Source organism: Tinamus guttatus, unplaced genomic scaffold (assembly GCF_059628265.1).
Source record: "Tinamus guttatus ecotype Peru unplaced genomic scaffold, ASM5962826v1 Tinamus_guttatus_pri_ptg000153l, whole genome shotgun sequence".
NCBI lineage: Eukaryota > Metazoa > Chordata > Aves > Tinamiformes > Tinamidae > Tinamus > Tinamus guttatus.
The window spans coordinates 1,058,424-1,075,196 of record NW_028288687.1 but is presented as its reverse complement, the minus strand read 5'-3'; the positions used below and the strand labels follow the sequence as shown (position 1 = coordinate 1,075,196).

Sequence of the window (16,773 nt, the reverse complement as noted above, 5' to 3'; positions counted from 1 at the left end):
GATTTTCGCTGCTCTTTCCAGATAAGTGAGTGCCAGTGTGTGACCCCTGTGAAAAGCTATTGTTGTTCACAGAAAAAAATCTATTAACTTACTGCACTGGAGGGAAGCAGATAAAACGGTGCAAGTTATTAGAGTGCGGCCAACACAGACGTTCCCTGCGCAGCAGCACTAGATGGAGCCATCGGCAAAACATTCCCGTTCCCGGGCTCCCTCCGTCCCCTGGCTGCAGCATCCCCTGCGGCACCGCCAGGCCCGGGCCCGTCACCGCACGGGCCCTCGGGCACATCTGCTGCGTCCGGTTCCCTGCAGGCCGTGACCCAGCCTTTGTGCAGGCAGCCTGATCCCATCCACAGGAATTAAATCCTCCCGAGGGGCACCGAGCTGCTGGCTCGGCCGTTTCCGCAGGATAAGGCAATTGGATTGATTGTCGCCCCAGTGATAAGGGGGCAGAGCACAACACTGCTAGTTTGGAGGCAGCCCTGAGCACGCTGCTGGTTGTGGCTTTTGGCTCTTTTCCCCCAGTTTTGGGTCTCTTCCCAGCTCCCCGCTGCTCCCACACGTGCAGCAGCGCCAGGGACGAGGGCCCCGGCAGCCTCGGTGGCGGCGTCCCCTCCCCAGCAGCGCTGCCAGGCTGTGCCTGTGTGGGGGCCACAGCAGCTCCCCTGGGGCCCTGCACCCGGGTGCAGTTATTCCATCCCCTCTCTGCGGTACGTGGGCTCAGACCGGTACTGGGGAGTCTCTGCGGGACGTGGGACTGTTCTCACAGGAGTTTCTCCCTAGCTGCTGCCTCACAGAGCTGGGTCTGTACTGGGACACCAGCAGAGAGGACCTGTGCCTGGCTCCTGGGTGGCATCGGGATCCTGCGGACCATCTGCCACCCGTTTTGTCTCAGTCCCTTGGGTCGTCTCCAGGTTGCTCTGCGGAGGCTGGAAATCCCAGGGCCGTGCATAGGGCAGAGCCACGTGGCCTGATCACCCGTCCCTCCGTGACCAGCTCCTCCATGGAATAGCTCACGTGTGGCGGCAGCGCAGCCCAGTGTCCCCCTTCCTTGGTGGCAAAGCCGCAGCTCAGCGCCTCTCTGCAAGCTCTTGGGCTGTGGGGAAAAAAAAAATCATGTGGGAGCTGTCACAAAATGGTAACCCTGCTGCTTTTGCTGATGCTCTGGGGCATGGCAGCATCGTGTCTCTTACCGGCTTGTGCAGAAGAGTCACTGCCGGGTCACGATCAGGTGCCTTGGACACGAATCCCACGGTGGCTCCGGGAGAGCCCTGGCACAAGAGCAGCAGGGCCTGGCTATCCATAGGGATGGCAACCAAGGCCCCGGCCCAGAGTAGGGTGAATGGGGAGGTGCCTCTACGCGCACCCCCGGGGAAAGCGCCCCACGGGGCTTCAGGAAATACAGAGGGAAGTTTGATTTGGATTTGTTTGTGCATAAAGAGCATGACTGCGCTTGGGGAGTGGGTTAAATAAAGGCAGACGGTTCAGATGATTATCACTTCTGACTACAAACATGAGGAAAACGATGAAAATGGAACCAAGCGCTAGATTTTGGTCGAAAACAGATGAGGCAAAAACGCAGAGCAGGATCTCCTGGGTCCAGCTCTAGGACAGCACGAGGCTGCTGCTCTTGGAAACTGCTCTGCCCTGTGTGGCAAAAATGAGGAAAGAGGAAGGGGCAGTGCAAGAGATTTAAGCAGATGGCATAAGCTGGCCTGCAAACTCTCTAAAAGAGAGTGCAGGATTAAATTCCTGCTTTACCACCAAAAAACAAAGACTAACTAATGAGTGTGATCTGCTTTTTAGAAATTTTTTTAGAAATGTCCACTAAGTCCATTTTTAGTGTCCTGACCAATAGCGACACATCCTAGAGAGGCTTCCTTGGATCCTGGAGAGGATGGCGAACAAGGCTGCGATCCTCCTTTCCCGTGCTGGGGTTGGGATAACTCAGAACATCCTGTTGTCCTGGGCATCGCACGTACTGATGCGCAGGGCCTGTCCACAGACTATGTTTCCCGGTTAAGTCGAGCTTAATTAGGAAAGATAAGAGCCATATGGTGACTGGGAGTACAGGCAAAACAAGGTCTGTTTGTTTGGATCTGGTGCAGTCAAATATTTTCCTAGAGCATTATTTTTTAATTCTTACATCAACCCCCACATAAGCAAACATAAATAGGATTTTATACTTCACATAATCCAGCCAGCTTGTATTTGTCGTTACATATACCGAATAATCGCTGTCTGCTACTGCATACAGAAACTCTAATAATAAATATGAGGACACAAACTTACACGTTACATGAGATACAGTTATGCAGTTGATTAAAAAGGACACCATAGTCTAAGGTTACAAAAAATAAGTATTGCTTTCCCAATGTGCTTTTTTTATATATATTTTTTTTGCACTCACCTGCCAAAACTGTGCTGGGAGGGGTGTGAGTAGAGCTCAGAGCTAACATCAGGACTGACCCTTAATAAAAGGCAATCCAGTTAATCCGATTCTCCAAAACAGTATTTGAGCCATGGTGCTATGCATAGATTAAGGCTATATAAGTAGGCTTAATGCAGCAAATTATACATTAGGGTTGTAGGCAAATAACTGACAAAGTTCACGCCGCCTGGGAATCCAGACTCGGTGACATCGGCCACAGTCACTGCCGCGTCACCAGGGCCTGCGGCTGTCGACAAAAGGAGCTTTTGGTCACCGTTCCCTGCACGGGGAGTCCTTCTTCCCGCTCCTTCACTCGGGGGCAGCCCGGCTCCGCTCCACGTGCGCTCGCAGCAGCGCTGCGATCTCCAAGTGGTCCGAGCGCTGCGCCAGCTCCAGCGCCGAGTTGCCATCCTGCCAGAAGGAAGAGGAGAGGATTTTACTGTGCAAATCTTCAGCTTTCACATCCTGTGTTTTTGGACAGCTTGGATTTCATTAACCTGCAGTTGCGTGGGAGCCCCATTCCCCTGAGGGAACTGACCCAGTATTCCATCCCATCAAAATGCTATTGCAGAAGATAGAAGAAAACGGCATTAGAAAACTGACCATATAAGTCACTTTGGGCTTCCTAATTCCTTCTTTTTTATGAATTCCCCATGGATTGCACTAACCTTGGCTGTTTCCCCCTGGTCACACACAACTGATTTATGTTGCAAAATCCCTTTAATACAGCCAGCCCTGCAGCAAACTGCTGAGATTCCTTGGCCACGTTAAGGGTGGCTGTCTCAGTACTGCACAGCTACAACCAGAATTTTTCCCCTTGGCTCCAGCATACAGCTATCCGGGGTCGCTTTGCACCCATTTATTTATTATTTAGTTGGTTTCCAGCATGCTTTAAAATGAGCAACTGGTCAGTAAATCTTCCAGCAGGATTTTTGAGGCTTAACTGGCCCTGTGCAAATACGTCTTGGGAGGGTCTCACCCATTTCCTGGTGCCATCAGCAATGGCTCTTTTCAGCTAAGCCACATGGGTTGAAGAAGAATTGCAGGTTAGCTGGGATACAGCTGCACAGATATAAATGCAGCCGCGTGCTCTGTTGCTATTAGCCTGTGCAGGAGGAATACGTAGATCAGCTTCTTGCACCGTTCCCGGTCCAGCCAATAAATCCACGTCATGCACATCCCTACTAGCAAAGTGCTACTTTTCAGTAACATGTTATTAATTGAATCCTGAAGGCCCTGGGCTTGTTAGGAGATAAGATAGCGCTCACCTTCCCCCGCTTCAACCTATTCAAAGCAGCTCGGCTTTAGCCCCAAGAGAGCAATTTACTCTCTAATATTAACTGTATTAACCAGAGGGAAGACACTGGTCTCAATTTGCGCTCCTCAGCAGCCAGGGAACTGAATTAGCGCCGCAGGTTGTTGCTACCCAGGAAAACGTGTTTCCTTCAGGCTTCAGTGGCTGTCACCTCACATCACCATCCCAGCGCGCAGCCCGACAGGCTGCCGGGAGCAGCCTCCCTCCAGGAATGAGCTGTTAGTTATGGCTCCATCCAGGAACTGGCTGTTAGTTAGGTTTTTTGCGCAGGAATGAGCTGTTAGTTATGGATTCACCCACCGGGACCTCCAAACCACACTCCCGTAAAGAAGCCTGCTGCTCTATGGCAGCCTTCCTGTGACAGACATGGGATTTTGGAGGGAGCCAGTCGCCGGACGAGGCTCCCAGCCACACTCTGCCATCCCCCTTCGGAGGACCAGGGCACGTGGCCACGTTGGAAATGCATCCCCAAACTTGCTACAGCCACACAGGGCCCCTTCGGCCTTGCCCTCGCTGCGGCCAAGCTGTGAGTATCCTTCTTCTCCACAGCAAGTTGTATATCTATTTTGAAATTTCCTGGAAAATACAAACATTTGTTGACTCCATTCTTAATATCTTTTTTTTTTTTTGGTTGTTCTCTCTTTGCTGGAAGAGTTGCCAGACAGGTTTACTACTTCCCTGTGTCTTGCTTGTCCATTATTACCAGCTCTTTTCTGCACAGTATTTTTTCTGCTTGTACGTTGTACTGTGAATAATCATAGATATTGATATGATAATCAAAAGTATGATTTTTTGTTGGTTGTGCAGCTCAGCGCACAGCAGACTCTTGGCTAATAAATGGCATTCACAGGCACAACACCCAGGAAACTCTGTGGTGCATCATTATTATTATCATTATTATCATTATTATCATTAACTCCTGATGGTTGTTTCTGTTGCCTGTCTTTGTAGCAATGCTTAAAACTAAGGCTACATGGACGCATGCTACATGGATCACTTGTAGTTGCGATGCTTCATTTATGGGGAAATAATGTAGCTACTTAGTCTGTTTTGGTCATTAAGATGAAATAGGATTTAAGCACCATATGGAAGCGCTTCCCCAACACTCTTGTTTGCATTACAGTTTAAGCAGATGAGGTGCATAGAAACATTTTTCTCTTCCCCTCTCTGAGTTATCTCAGGCTAGGAGCAGTCTGGGTCTCCATTACCAGATGTCAAGGGCAGGGTGAGTTATGTTTTCTCCTTTCGTGGGTGGGTTTCAGTTCTGAGGGTAGAATTAAGTGCTTCTAATTTCTTGGAGCTGAAGCAGTGTTGATTCCAGATGTCCAGGAGGTCTTTAATTTTTTTTTTTTTTAGTTTTATACGAATTCCCTTCCATTCCCTCCTCGCCTCTGCCCTTTGCCACCCCAGTACGGGGCTAGCTGCGATGGTGCTTTCCAGTCAATTTGGGTCGTTCTTGCCCTGTGGGGCTGCGCTTACAAAGGGGACACTGGTGGCCTCTTGAGCATCCTGGCGTTCGCTCCAGTGTGGTCTTTTCTCCCCCAAAAGTGATACAGGGAGTTTCAACCCTTACAAAACAGGAAACTCCCTTGCAGTGCAGGACACGTCTGCAAGTCGGGTGGTATTTGAAATGCCCGAGCCTTGGGCTGGGCTCGTTTCTCGACGGCGCTCTTGCGCTGCCTACGCAACGCTGCTGCGACTCACCCGTATTTATTCCCAGGGGGTTCCCCTCACCTTATCCGTGCGGGCGACGTCACAGCCGGGCTGGGCCAGGAGGAGCCGCACGATGTCGGCGTTGCCTTGCCGGCAGGCCACCATGAGCGCCGTGGTGCCCTGCTCGTCCGGCACGTTGACGTCGGCCCTGCAGGACAGCAGGGCTTTCACCATGTCCTCCCGGTCGTGGCTCACCCCGAGCAGCAGGGCCGTCTGGCCGCCCTGGGAACAGCACGGACACACGGGGCAGGAGTTACCCCTCTGGAGACATCCCGCTGGTTTGGGGCAATAAATGCTCTCCCGCGGCATGGCTGCACTAGTGTTCAGCAGTAGGTCACCCTAATTCCTGCTGGGTGGGACTTTAATTTCAGATTCTAGGCATTCAAAGATGCATGTTGCACTGGAAGAGCTCTATAAGCAAGCACACTGTCATCTTAAATGACAGTGCCCCATCAAATCTGATACTGCTGGGCATCAGGGTTCTGCAAGCCCAAGACTCTACCCTAAACAGCTCCTCTCTTTAGCAAAATTTTCACCTTGCTTTTGTTTATTTTATTTTGCTCTTGCTTCCCTTCTGAGAGTGCTGTTAGGTGCCAAAAAAGCCGAGAGCGTCTCAACAGCAGCTGCCTCTGGTCCCATGGGCGCTGGGTTCATCCCGCAGCAATCCCAGGAAAGTGGCAGTGAGCACCACCCCACACGCTGGGCTGCTCCACGTCCCGCAAGGCTTTAATTAGCAGTTGAGAGATGGTGTCTCACTCACCCGGACTGACAAGCAGCCTTGTCATGGCCAGGGAAGTCTGGAGGATTTAATTAATCACAGTGGACTCTGTATTTAGCTGAAGGTACCTTTATAGCTTTGGGAACCAGCAACTCCAGCACAGCATGTCCCACTGAGTCTCAGTTTCATGCTGTATGTTCAATATTAGAAGTAACTCAAATCATATCCCCCTTGAGGTCTCCACGCGGGCATGATTATGAGGGAAATTATTCTCATTATGCTCAGCCACAGCTTGAATTAACAGCCGTACAACCGGTACCCACAGCTGCTTATGAACCGAGCTCTGCTATCCCCTCAGATTTAATTAAATCCTCAAAAACGTGCCCCAGACTTGTCTTGTAGGAGCAAACCTTTGAGCTGTCATTCCAGCTGTGTGGGCTGTTGGAACAGCAGGAGTTTGCCCATCGGGATGGCAAACAGGAAAAGGCTGGAGTGCGCTGCTGTACCTGGAGGAAGGCTGGACGGCGCTGCCCTACCTGGCTCGCTCGGACGTTCACGTCTCCTGCCCGCAGCAGCTTCGTCACCACCTCCATGTCCTGGCGGCTCTCGGCGGAGGCCAGCGGCGTGATCATGAGGGCCGTGTAGCCGGCCTTGTTGGGACGGTCCACGTCGCACACCCCTGCGGAAGAGACACCCCCACCATGTGCAGAGGCACGGAGAGAAGCGGGACGTGTCCTGCGGGGAACCCTCCGTGGCCGCATCCCAAGGAGTTTCCCCAGGTACACAGGGCTGTGCCTTTCTCATCAGCATTAAATGCCTATTTGTTAAGGTATAGAATTAAAGGGCCTTGCATACTATACATTGCTACATTTCCTTATTATTGTTGAGGTCAGCTTAGCAATTCACTTTGCTGACCATAACCAAATTTTATCCTTAAAAAAGTAATTTATGCCTTGGGCATGTGGCCAGCTGTGAAGCTGTTGTGATTTATTCTAACTCCCAAAGTTGGGGAGCAGCAACAAAATGAAAGTCGCCCTGTGAGTGGGTAAAGCTGTTTTGCTAGATTTCTCTCATAATTCAATTTCAGTAATACCAACTCTGAAGAGCTTCAGAGTCTTATTTATTTTGGTCCTGTTCCTCTTGGATAGCCCATAACTGAGGAATTTGCTACTTAAGTCACTGTAACTCACATTGATAGCAGCCTAACATGAAGCAATGAAGTTGCTGATCAGATATCTTTCTATGATTCATCATAGAAAGGGAAAAAAAAATCCTACCTTGTTTTATAAACTAGAATTTGTGGGGCTGGTTTTTAACATACTTAATTTCTGCAAGAGGCCCATCCTTTTTCAGGATGGGCTGTCAAATAGACCCACAGTTAATTGTTTATGACAGCAGTAAATTTCACAGTAAAATGCTTTACAGTTTTTGCTCTAAAGGTTCTCTCTCAGACTGCTCTATTTTCTTTTCAACCGAAGAGCTTATTTTCAATTATAAGCATCACATTGGCAAATTCTCTCAAGAAATACATTGCTACCAGTGTTTCAAAGTGAGCTTTTATGTTCTGGGCACTGCAGATTAGAAATGAGCTGTGTCTAATCTAAGAACACGCAATTTTAGTGTTGCCCTTTGAACTTTGTTGCTTCGGGCATTTAGCAAAAGAAAAGAACAAACTTCTGCCAATGTCCCGAGGCTGTTTGGAGGCCTTCGACAACAATTGGTTTATAGATGTGTATGATAATATGCCATTTTGCTAACATTTAACAGATTGTCTCGCCAGCAGAAAAGGCCAAAGTGTCTTTATTCCCTCTGAAAGCGCTTGCCTTTCTCCTTCCCGCCCCCTCCCCAGCAGAATCTCTGCTGAAGGCATCATTCTTTACAAAAGGAGCTAAAAGTTCACTGGTTAAAATGTTTTTTTTTTCTGTGGGGCTCCCATTGCAGCCCAGTGGTGAGACCTCGGGGTGGCTGCCCCTACCTGTGTCTAGCAGCAGCTTCGCAACGGGGAAGTTGGAGTGGGAGACGCTGTAGTGGAGCGCGGTGTTCCCGTTCTCGTCGGCCAGGTTCACCACTGCCGCCAGGAGCTGCGGATGGGCCGTGCCCAAGGCTTCCAGATAGGCAGCGACGGCCTCGGCGCTGGAGGCTTTCCGGCTCGACACGTGGAACCACTCCTGGGAGATGGCGCCCGGGATGCGCTCCTGCAAACGGAGCCGTGAGGGCAGGGAAGGAGCCGGCGCTGGCTCCTTCCGCTGCGGCTGGCAACGCTGCTGTGTCTCGCGGCAGTGCTGCTCCTGGGAACCCTCTCCAGTTTACTCTCTCCTACTGCAGCATTTTAGGGAGATATCTCTAAATTTTCTTCTAAATTCATTCTCCTGTCTCCTCCTTTCCATATGGAAAAGGAAGAACATTTTCACCTATGAGCTGCTCTACCAGGTCAAGCCCAGAGGAATCTGCTGCGACTTGGTCTGCAGGGACAGCAGATCCTGACCAGGTCTCTGCCCTTTGCCACTTCATCCTATGTCCTGGCAACCCCCCAGCATCCAGCACATGGGATGGGTTTTGTGATTACTCTCATAACTGAAGAGAGAGAGAGGAATTTCCTGTGGGAACTTGGATAAGTGAGCAGAGAGCGCTCTCCTCCCCCTTCCCCCCCCCCCGCCCCATTTCGGAGGTCACCTCGACCCCTTTCTCCTTCCAAAGCTGTCCCTGGCATGGCAGGACATGCTCCGCAGTGCACAGCTAGGATAGGTTTCCTGATTAAATGTAGTAGAAACTGGGAACAGCATCTGAAATTTGATCGAAATATATCCATACCAGATGCTCGTTGCTTGGGGTCCTGGTTTGTGAGAGGTGTTTGCTGAGGAGCTGGCAGTCAGCAAGGCAATCTTCAGAGGGTTTGCATCTGAAAAGAAAATATTTGGTAAATCTATCATAAAACTGAATCAATATGTAGCACTGGAACAGAAGGGTAGTGTGCAGTATAAATGTTTAGGTCAGAATAATTTAAGCACTTATTTAAATGCTTAACTTCATGCATGCAAGTTGTCCCTTGATTGGAATCAGATTTGAGGTACAAAGTTAAGCACTTCTGTAAGTGTTTGCAAGTAAATCCAGAATCTCTGATCTGCAAGATCAACTTCAGCTTTTACCAGAATCGTTGAAAAAAAAAAAGTATTTCTGACTCTGCAAAGAAAATTCCTTAGCAACTTTACTTTGGGCGTGGTGGTGGTGGAAATGAGCTAATTCACCCCTAAAATGACTCATTTTGCCTTTTCCATAATCAAGCGTAGGGCCTGAATCACTCGCCATTAGATTCTGCAGTAACTTGGAAAACATTTAGCTCTCCAAAACCTTTTCCCATGTGTACAGAAGTCCAGGTTTCTCCTCTCTCCAAAAATGACTAATTTTACTGACAATTGGATGTCAAGTTCATTGAAGATTCAAACCTGAATTACTGCTAGCTGATATTTATTGCTGAACGCTGCTCATACTGTGGTTTGGGGCTTACCTGTCAGTCCCGTGCTGTGTGCTGGTTGTCACTGTTGCCACTGGCTCCTGCAGGCCGTCGTCCTCGTGTCCCTCATGCGGGGAGGCCTCTGATGCCACGGGATCACTCTCGTGTGCAGCTTCTGGCTGGCTGTGCTCTGATCCATCCGATTTCCTCTCTGTCTCATTATCTGAATCCTCTTCCACTGGGCTGTCTTCATGACTTGTGTCTTCACTTGAGGTCGTTTCATAACTAATTGAGGACACCAAATGTTACTCACTCCTCTTTCCCCATCTGCAATTACAGGGCCTGAGCCAAGACTCATTGAAGACACCCATTGGCTCCAATGGGCCTTGGATGAAGCCCAGTGATACTCATGCTAAAAAGGTTAGAGCTACATCCAAACTTTGGGTTAGTTTTTTTTTTCTTTTTTAAACCTCTGAGGCAACTGTACTCGCAGTTCCTATGGGATCTGAACCCACCATTCAAGTAGCCCTGCTAAAAGCATTAGTAAGAGTAGCACCTTGCAGAAGAGAGAACCTATAATCCTCAAGGATCCCAAAACCAATCAAGACTCCTCTACTCACTACAAGTTGTATCATCAGCTTCAGTATCTGTTAGTAGAAGAAACTCTACTCAACAAAAGTGAGTAAACCCTGATATATTGAACAGCTGTAACCACAGAGCTGGGAAGAGGGGAAGAAGTATCTGAGCAGAAACCAGCCTTTGAACTTGCACATGTAACTGTGTGCCCAATGAAGGGCACCATGACAGCACAGAGGGACAGGCGAGCCACCCCGCACCTGGACCTGTCCTACCATTCTCCACACTAGCGAACAGTCAGGGAAGGAGATCAAAGCCAAGGATACACAGGAGACTGCATTGGAGCAGAAACTAAAATATTGGTCTCATCCCAAGGAATTCCTCAGCTACTGAGTTCATCTCTTCTCAGCCCCTGAACCATCCACTCCTTCACCTGCTACAGAACTTCATCTAGCCACAGCTGCAGTCAGCTGAAGGGTCTCATTTATGTGAGCAGGAATCCCCTGGCAGGGACCCAGCAAGGCTAAATCTCAGCTCTTAGTTCAACAGATCTCAGCTCACTTAGCTTTGCGTAAAACTGCTCGCTTCGCTTCCTGGTGGGCACCGATCTGTGCGTTTGCTGGGTCCCCGCAGCGTGCAGGTGGGCAGGCCAACGCTCCCTGTTCACATGGCAGGGAGATCCATGCAGATTGTGCAGATCCTGCCTGCCCAGACCTCATCCAAAACCCATCACAGGTCATGGGAATCCTCCCAGTGACACGCCTGGGTTTTGGGTAAAGCCCCAAGAGATGGGTGTGCAGAGAAATCACTCTCTGAGGATGTCCCTTGCTCTTCTAAAAACATCCACGTCCCAGCCTGTTCTGTAGGGTTATCAGTACTGGATTAAAGAAGGGAGAGAAGAGGCTCCATTTCAAATGGCCTTTTAATAGAGAGATTTGGAGGGAAAGAAAAGCGAAGAGAATGATTTTAGCAGTACAGATGACTTCACATGTTAGAAAGGCAGTTTTATCTTCTTAATCGATGCTTACCCACCATTTACCCCAACAAACTGAAGATTCTTTTTGGTCCCATTGCCTCCTGCATGGAAACCATAACCTTTCTTTTTCATGATAGATTTAAGACTTGTGGTTGGAGAGATTTCTAGCAAAATACAAAATAATAGATTAAATAAGCAGATGTGACATAATTATCAATGGTTATTCTCAACCTGTAGCAACAAATGACAAATCATCACAGTAAGCATAATAACCTGACCTTGTAAGATTCCTTTTATAACCTGCAGAACTACCAATGCATCTGGACACAGCTGAACCTGACTTGCCACCTTTAAAATAAGGACCTCAAAGATCTTCAAGTGCCTGGGGATATAAGGGAATTGGCTGGGAACTGTATGCATGTTTTGTGAACATCAATAGGCTCTGCTCTGGTAATAATGTTTTCCGAGGACTCTCTTGTCTTTTCAGGATTGATACTATGGAAGTTTCTGCCCAGCACCTCTCCTACAATACTATAAGGATGACCCACTCCTGTAGAGTCCGAATGGCCTCTTTACGTATTAATTCTGAGTAACAGTTGCATATTTATTTGCAAGGCCCCTCTGACAGAGAAGAGCAAACCCTGCCTTTTGGATTTTGATAACCTAAAATTATGCTAGATGAACTATGTTGTGACTAGGAATGGGCTTTTCACAGCCTCACTGCTCAGTTAGGTTGAATAGTTTTAGTTTTGATGCATGTCATGCTGATTTATACCAGAGGAGCAGCAGATTTCTGCATCCTCCCCATCTGGGATGTCTAATCCATTTAAGGAAAACGGTCATCAGGGTTATTCAAAATAATAGCCAAAGGTTTTGAGTCTTTTGAAAGCTGACCCTGCATGTAACTGAGCCACAGCTTTACCAGCTCCTACATGGATTATCTGTATATTGTTTTTAAAATTTCATGGCTTGTGATGCAATGAGATTTGTTTTTCTCAAACATACATTTCTAGCAGGAGCTATTTCTGGTCTCACTGACACTAGATAACCACCGAGTTCCACTGCACTACACCTGCTCTACACTTGATTAAATTAGATTTGACCCAGACATGTGGAAGTCTATGCCAATATTATTTACCCAACTGTTGATACTGTGTGTTCGAATTCTCCTTATCTGCTGGCCTTTGTGTAGAGTAGGCAGATAACAACGAGTTTAAGGAATTAACTAATTGGTTCTGAATGGAGCTAAGTTTCGAGGCAGGCTGCTTAATAGCACTTGCTAACTCCGGATAGCCATGCTCCAAACACATCCACTGCTCTTGCAGGAGCTCCTGGATTTTTTTGACGTATTGGCCTATGGGGTCTACAGCGGAGAAATCTTCTCGGTTAGGGTGACCTTCTTCTTCCATCACATCTTGCTCTATATCCCCGCCACAGCCAGGCTGGCTTTCACCTGTGTTTGAGTCAATTTTTGTGCCCTGGTAGCTTTCTGTGGTCATTGTATGAGCAGCAAGACTCTGGGTATCAGAGTTATTTCTTTTGTTTTGATTGTCATCACCGAGATGTTCATCAATCTTCAGCTCAGTGAGGTTTGGTGTCTGTGCCTCTTTGACAAAACGCTCAGGTCCCTCTCCACCAACTGCCAGTCCCTGATCAGTCCAAGCCGACTTGCTGTTTAACTCCTTAGCCTGTGAGTTCATGTTGTCTGCTCGGTGAACACTGCAGCCTACAGACTGTGTAGGGACTGGGATATTTACATTGATGCCTTTGTCGTGGCTTTGCTTGGAGCTGTTTGTCTGCGTGAGCTCGGTGTTCACCGCAGCATCATAGTATTGCAGCGCGCTGCCGCCCTGCTTGGCCAGCGGTCTCGTTTCTCTATTTTCACAGCGCAGTTTCTCTTCTAGCTGAGCTTTGGAGCTTGCGAGTAACTTAATGCTTTTCTCCTTTTCCTTGATTTCATTATCTTGCTGCTTCAGCACTACTCTGATCTGTTCGAGTTCTTCTTTTTTGCTGCTTAGCTGCTCCTCCAGAAGAGCAATCTGCTGCTTCAGTGCTACGATCCTGCTGGCCCCGCCTGTATCGCAAAGCAGGGGCTGAGGGCTCCAATTCTCCTTGTTCTCTCTATCCCAAATATTTCTGTCTTCAGCTTTTCTCAGTGCATCTGGTGCGATTTCACTTATGCCTAATTCTCTTTTCTCATGGTTCTTGTTTTCATCCACAAGCTGGAGGGCACTGGCTGAGGCGGATCTGTCCTTGGCTAATTCAGACCAGCTGTGTGTTCCTGATGCATCACATTCCTCTCCCCGGCTCTCCACAACCACCTGCAGCTGCTGCGCTGCAGGGTGCTGGTTTTGCCATGGAGATGGCATCGTCGGGGGCTCTCCTGGCTGGTGCTCCCACACGGCAGCGACTTTAACCTGCTGCTGCCCAGGCTGCTCTTTCTTCTGCACCACCGCTTGCTGCTCCCGTTGTGTCTCCTGGGGTGGATTTGCCGCGGAGCTGTCGGCGCGGGGTGAAAGCGGTGCCTCCTTTGCGGGGCTAAGGGCACTTTCGGAGCAGCCCTTGTCGCCAGCGGGCTGAGGAGATGCCAAGGGCGGAGCGGGCGCCTCCTCGGCGGCGCTGCGGCCCGGCGGGAGCGCGGCCGGCATGCTGGAAGCGCGCAGCAGCTGGGGCCTGTCCTGGCGGCCGGCCTCCTCCTCCGGCTGCCGCGCCAGCTCTCCTTGCCTCAGTGTCTCGCCTAAAAGGGCTTTTCTTCGGAAACTTGGCTCCTCGACAGCAGCTGCAGATGGAGGCGGCTCACTGGGCACCAGGGGACGGGCAGTTTCTTCTGCCCCCAGCGATGCCTTCCGTTGTGCAAACGAGTAGGTCGCGGTCCAGCTTTTGCTGGGAGCAGAGGCGTACGCGCGGGAGCCGCTCTCCGGCAGGCTGAAATTGCGGGGCAGAGTGCTGAATTTTGGCTGCTTGGCTTTCCGGTGGATGTGAACCCTCCTGATGGTATTTCCTTTCTCAATGTCATCCACATACTTCAGAAAGTCCAGGTCTAAGTGAAAGCCATAGGGTGTTTCAACAGAGTAGGGCAGGCTTCGGGGCTGGTCTTTGTCCCCGTTGGATTTAGGTAGCTGATCGTTTGCTGAAATAAATGCAGGGGGGGAAATGATTGAATTTTAGATAGTTGGTAGATTAAAAAGAAAAAAATTCAAATACATGTTCAGAGCAGAAGGAGAACGGCAATTGCACTTTGCAGCAGCCTTAAGTAGTGCAGTGCAAATCATGCATCACTTCAGCAGCAAATACTGTCTCACAAGTTATTCCCTGCAACTAACGAATACAGAAAAGGATGGGAGCCTGACCCAGCTAACCAGCACTACCTTATGTATTCATATCCGTGCAAACCATGTGCTTCCTACAGTCACTGGATGCGCTTCGCAGAGCATATCTTCTAATGGAGGCAAATACAGCACCGTGAAATGTGTTAACTGCAAAACAGTCAATTTGTCCCCTCATCTGTATGCAAGGGGCAGGCAGAGCCTCGGCGGCGCAGGCTCGTGCCGCATACGAGCGGCTCTTGTGAAGGCAGATGCTGACACCAGACACGTCAGCAGTTTGGAGCAGCCATCAGTGTGATGCAGACACACTGGCTCTGTCTGGCACCTCTCTGTGTGGTCACTCCTTCCCCACTGTAAGCAGGGACCAGCAAGTAACTGCAAGGGACTTGCTGCAGGGAGGCCAAAGCAGAGATCTAGGTTATAAATTACTGCCTCTGGGGATTTAAACTTCTGCACCTGTAATGCAACACTGCGGTGTGCCCATGCAGAAGCAAACCTGGGCACCCTGCAGCCTGTAAAATGCCCAGGCCCCCAGTTTCAATCTCCAGTGTCTAAACAGTTAACCTCCAAATCCAAATTCAGGGAACAAAAGCAACAGCCTGCTTGTTGTTCATCTTTTTCTTTCTTTATGTGACGAGTCCCTGAAATGAAAGTGATTTTGACTGCTCCGCACCTTTGAGGAAACAAGCCACGATCTATAAACAAGGGGAGGAGTAGCCCAGCCAAGATAAAACACGTTTCATCACTGTTTCCTTTGTCTCCATCTTTGTGCAGCAGCTGTGCAGGGACTAGGAGAATTTGGCACCGATTTTAGACCCTTTCATCACAAAAGCACTACTGAAATGTAGCTGCCTTTCTGATGGAAAATAGCATGTGAAAATCAGAGCGATGATAAAGGGAAAAGGCAGCCCACAGTAATAGGGCACAAAAGCAAAGCCCCACAATTCTGAGAAGGACCTGCAAAGAGCAGAGGATGGGAGGGCAAATATGTGCTGATTTGTAAGAGCTGTGACCATGCTTCACTGTGGTGTACAATGGCTGCATAAGAAATAAAAGCTCCATTTTTCATCCCTTGGCCTTCATATCTAAAGAACACAGGTTACTTGCAGTATTTTGGGTGAGGAAAATACTTCAGGGTTTTTTTGTTTTTTTTTTTTTTACTTTTTTTTCCAATAAACAAGCAAATAAGCATCCAGTAACCTCCATACCATCTGTTTTCTCCATGATGTGGTCTAATCAGGCTGTCAGTTAAACATCCTCCGACGGGCTGGGACGGATGAGTCAGTTCACCCTTTAAAAAAGCAAATCCACATTTTTAGATGAAAAAGATCAATCATCCCAATTTTACCTGTCCCTAAGGCCTTCCTTACACTGCTTCATAGAACTTCTTTTATTTCAAGTATTATGAAGCCTGACCATGTCTGGTGAGCACTTTTATGCATGCTTAGATCAACAGTTCCTTTTGTAGTGGTAACAAGTCTTGCTTCATAGATGCATCCACTGTGTTTCTTTCTTACAAAACACCCCCTGCACTACAAAACAACTATGTTACAGCTGGACACAAAAAAGAGAAAGGATAGTTTGTTAGGTCTACAGTCCCTGGCATAGGAACATTTCATTGATTACTGCAAGCTGGATATCATCTGCAACTTGCATCCTGCTTAATATGTCATCTCCTGGTGAAAACCCCCAGGGATCAAAACTGCGCAGAAGTGACTGCATTAATGCCTTAACATCCAAAGATTCAGAGCCCACACTGAACTGTGTTCAAATGCAACCCAGGATTCCAGAGCATGTCTGTACTGTTACAGGGAGCCTTCACCAAACACAAGTCCACTAACACATATTACTCCTGTGGAAGCCATTCCTGTTGGAAAGATCTGCCAGCGAAGATGTACTGCAGCCTATTCACAAGCTTCATGTCCAGCCTGGTCTGTATTGCCCTCATCTCTCCTTCCATCATGGGGACATGGTAAGAACCTCCTGCACTGCAAGAGTTTCAGAGTTTAAGGCCAGGAACGAGGCCTTCTTCCACACTGTTACGTGGCAGCACTTCCTTCTTCCACATGCCACGTGCTCTAGGTGCCCCTGCTGGAGCAGGGGGTTTGGACTAGATGATCTCTAGAGGTCCCTTCCAACCTTAAGCATTCTGTGACTCTGCTACAGAGAAGCCAGAAGGAGCAGGCTAGGGATGAGGAGGCCAAGGCAGATGCATATTGCTCTAGGAGGTGTCCTAACTTGCATGAGGAGATCATCAATGCTCCAAGTGA

At 48.8% G+C, this 16,773-nt stretch overlaps 1 protein-coding gene across 1 annotated transcript; it reads right to left on the bottom strand.

Moving 5' to 3' along the window:
* Positions 1–2,685: 2,685 nt before the first annotated feature.
* KANK4 (KN motif and ankyrin repeat domains 4) lies at positions 2,686–15,794 on the bottom strand. The gene is made up of 9 exons (XM_088522406.1): positions 15,712–15,794; positions 12,316–14,307; positions 11,230–11,341; positions 9,680–9,910; positions 8,986–9,073; positions 8,150–8,369; positions 6,711–6,853; positions 5,478–5,678; positions 2,686–2,839 (listed from the first exon to the last, which is right to left on the bottom strand). Exons 1-9 carry the CDS (start codon positions 15,725–15,727, stop codon positions 2,738–2,740), a joined length of 3,105 nt encoding a protein of 1,034 aa, XP_088378532.1. The 5' UTR covers positions 15,728–15,794; the 3' UTR covers positions 2,686–2,737.
* Between the last annotated feature and the right edge of the window lie 979 nt (positions 15,795–16,773).

What these genes read in the sequence shown, in the direction of transcription:
- KANK4 (XM_088522406.1), bottom strand. An exon ending in CCCCAAGCAACGAGCATCTG is followed by an intron (nt 8,370 to 8,985) that starts GTATGGATATAT and finishes CTCCGTTTGCAG; the next exon opens with GAGCGCATCCCGGGCGCCAT. An exon ending in TGAACGTCCGAGCGAGCCAG is followed by an intron (nt 5,679 to 6,710) that starts GTAGGGCAGCGC and finishes TGCTGTTCCCAG; the next exon opens with GGCGGCCAGACGGCCCTGCT.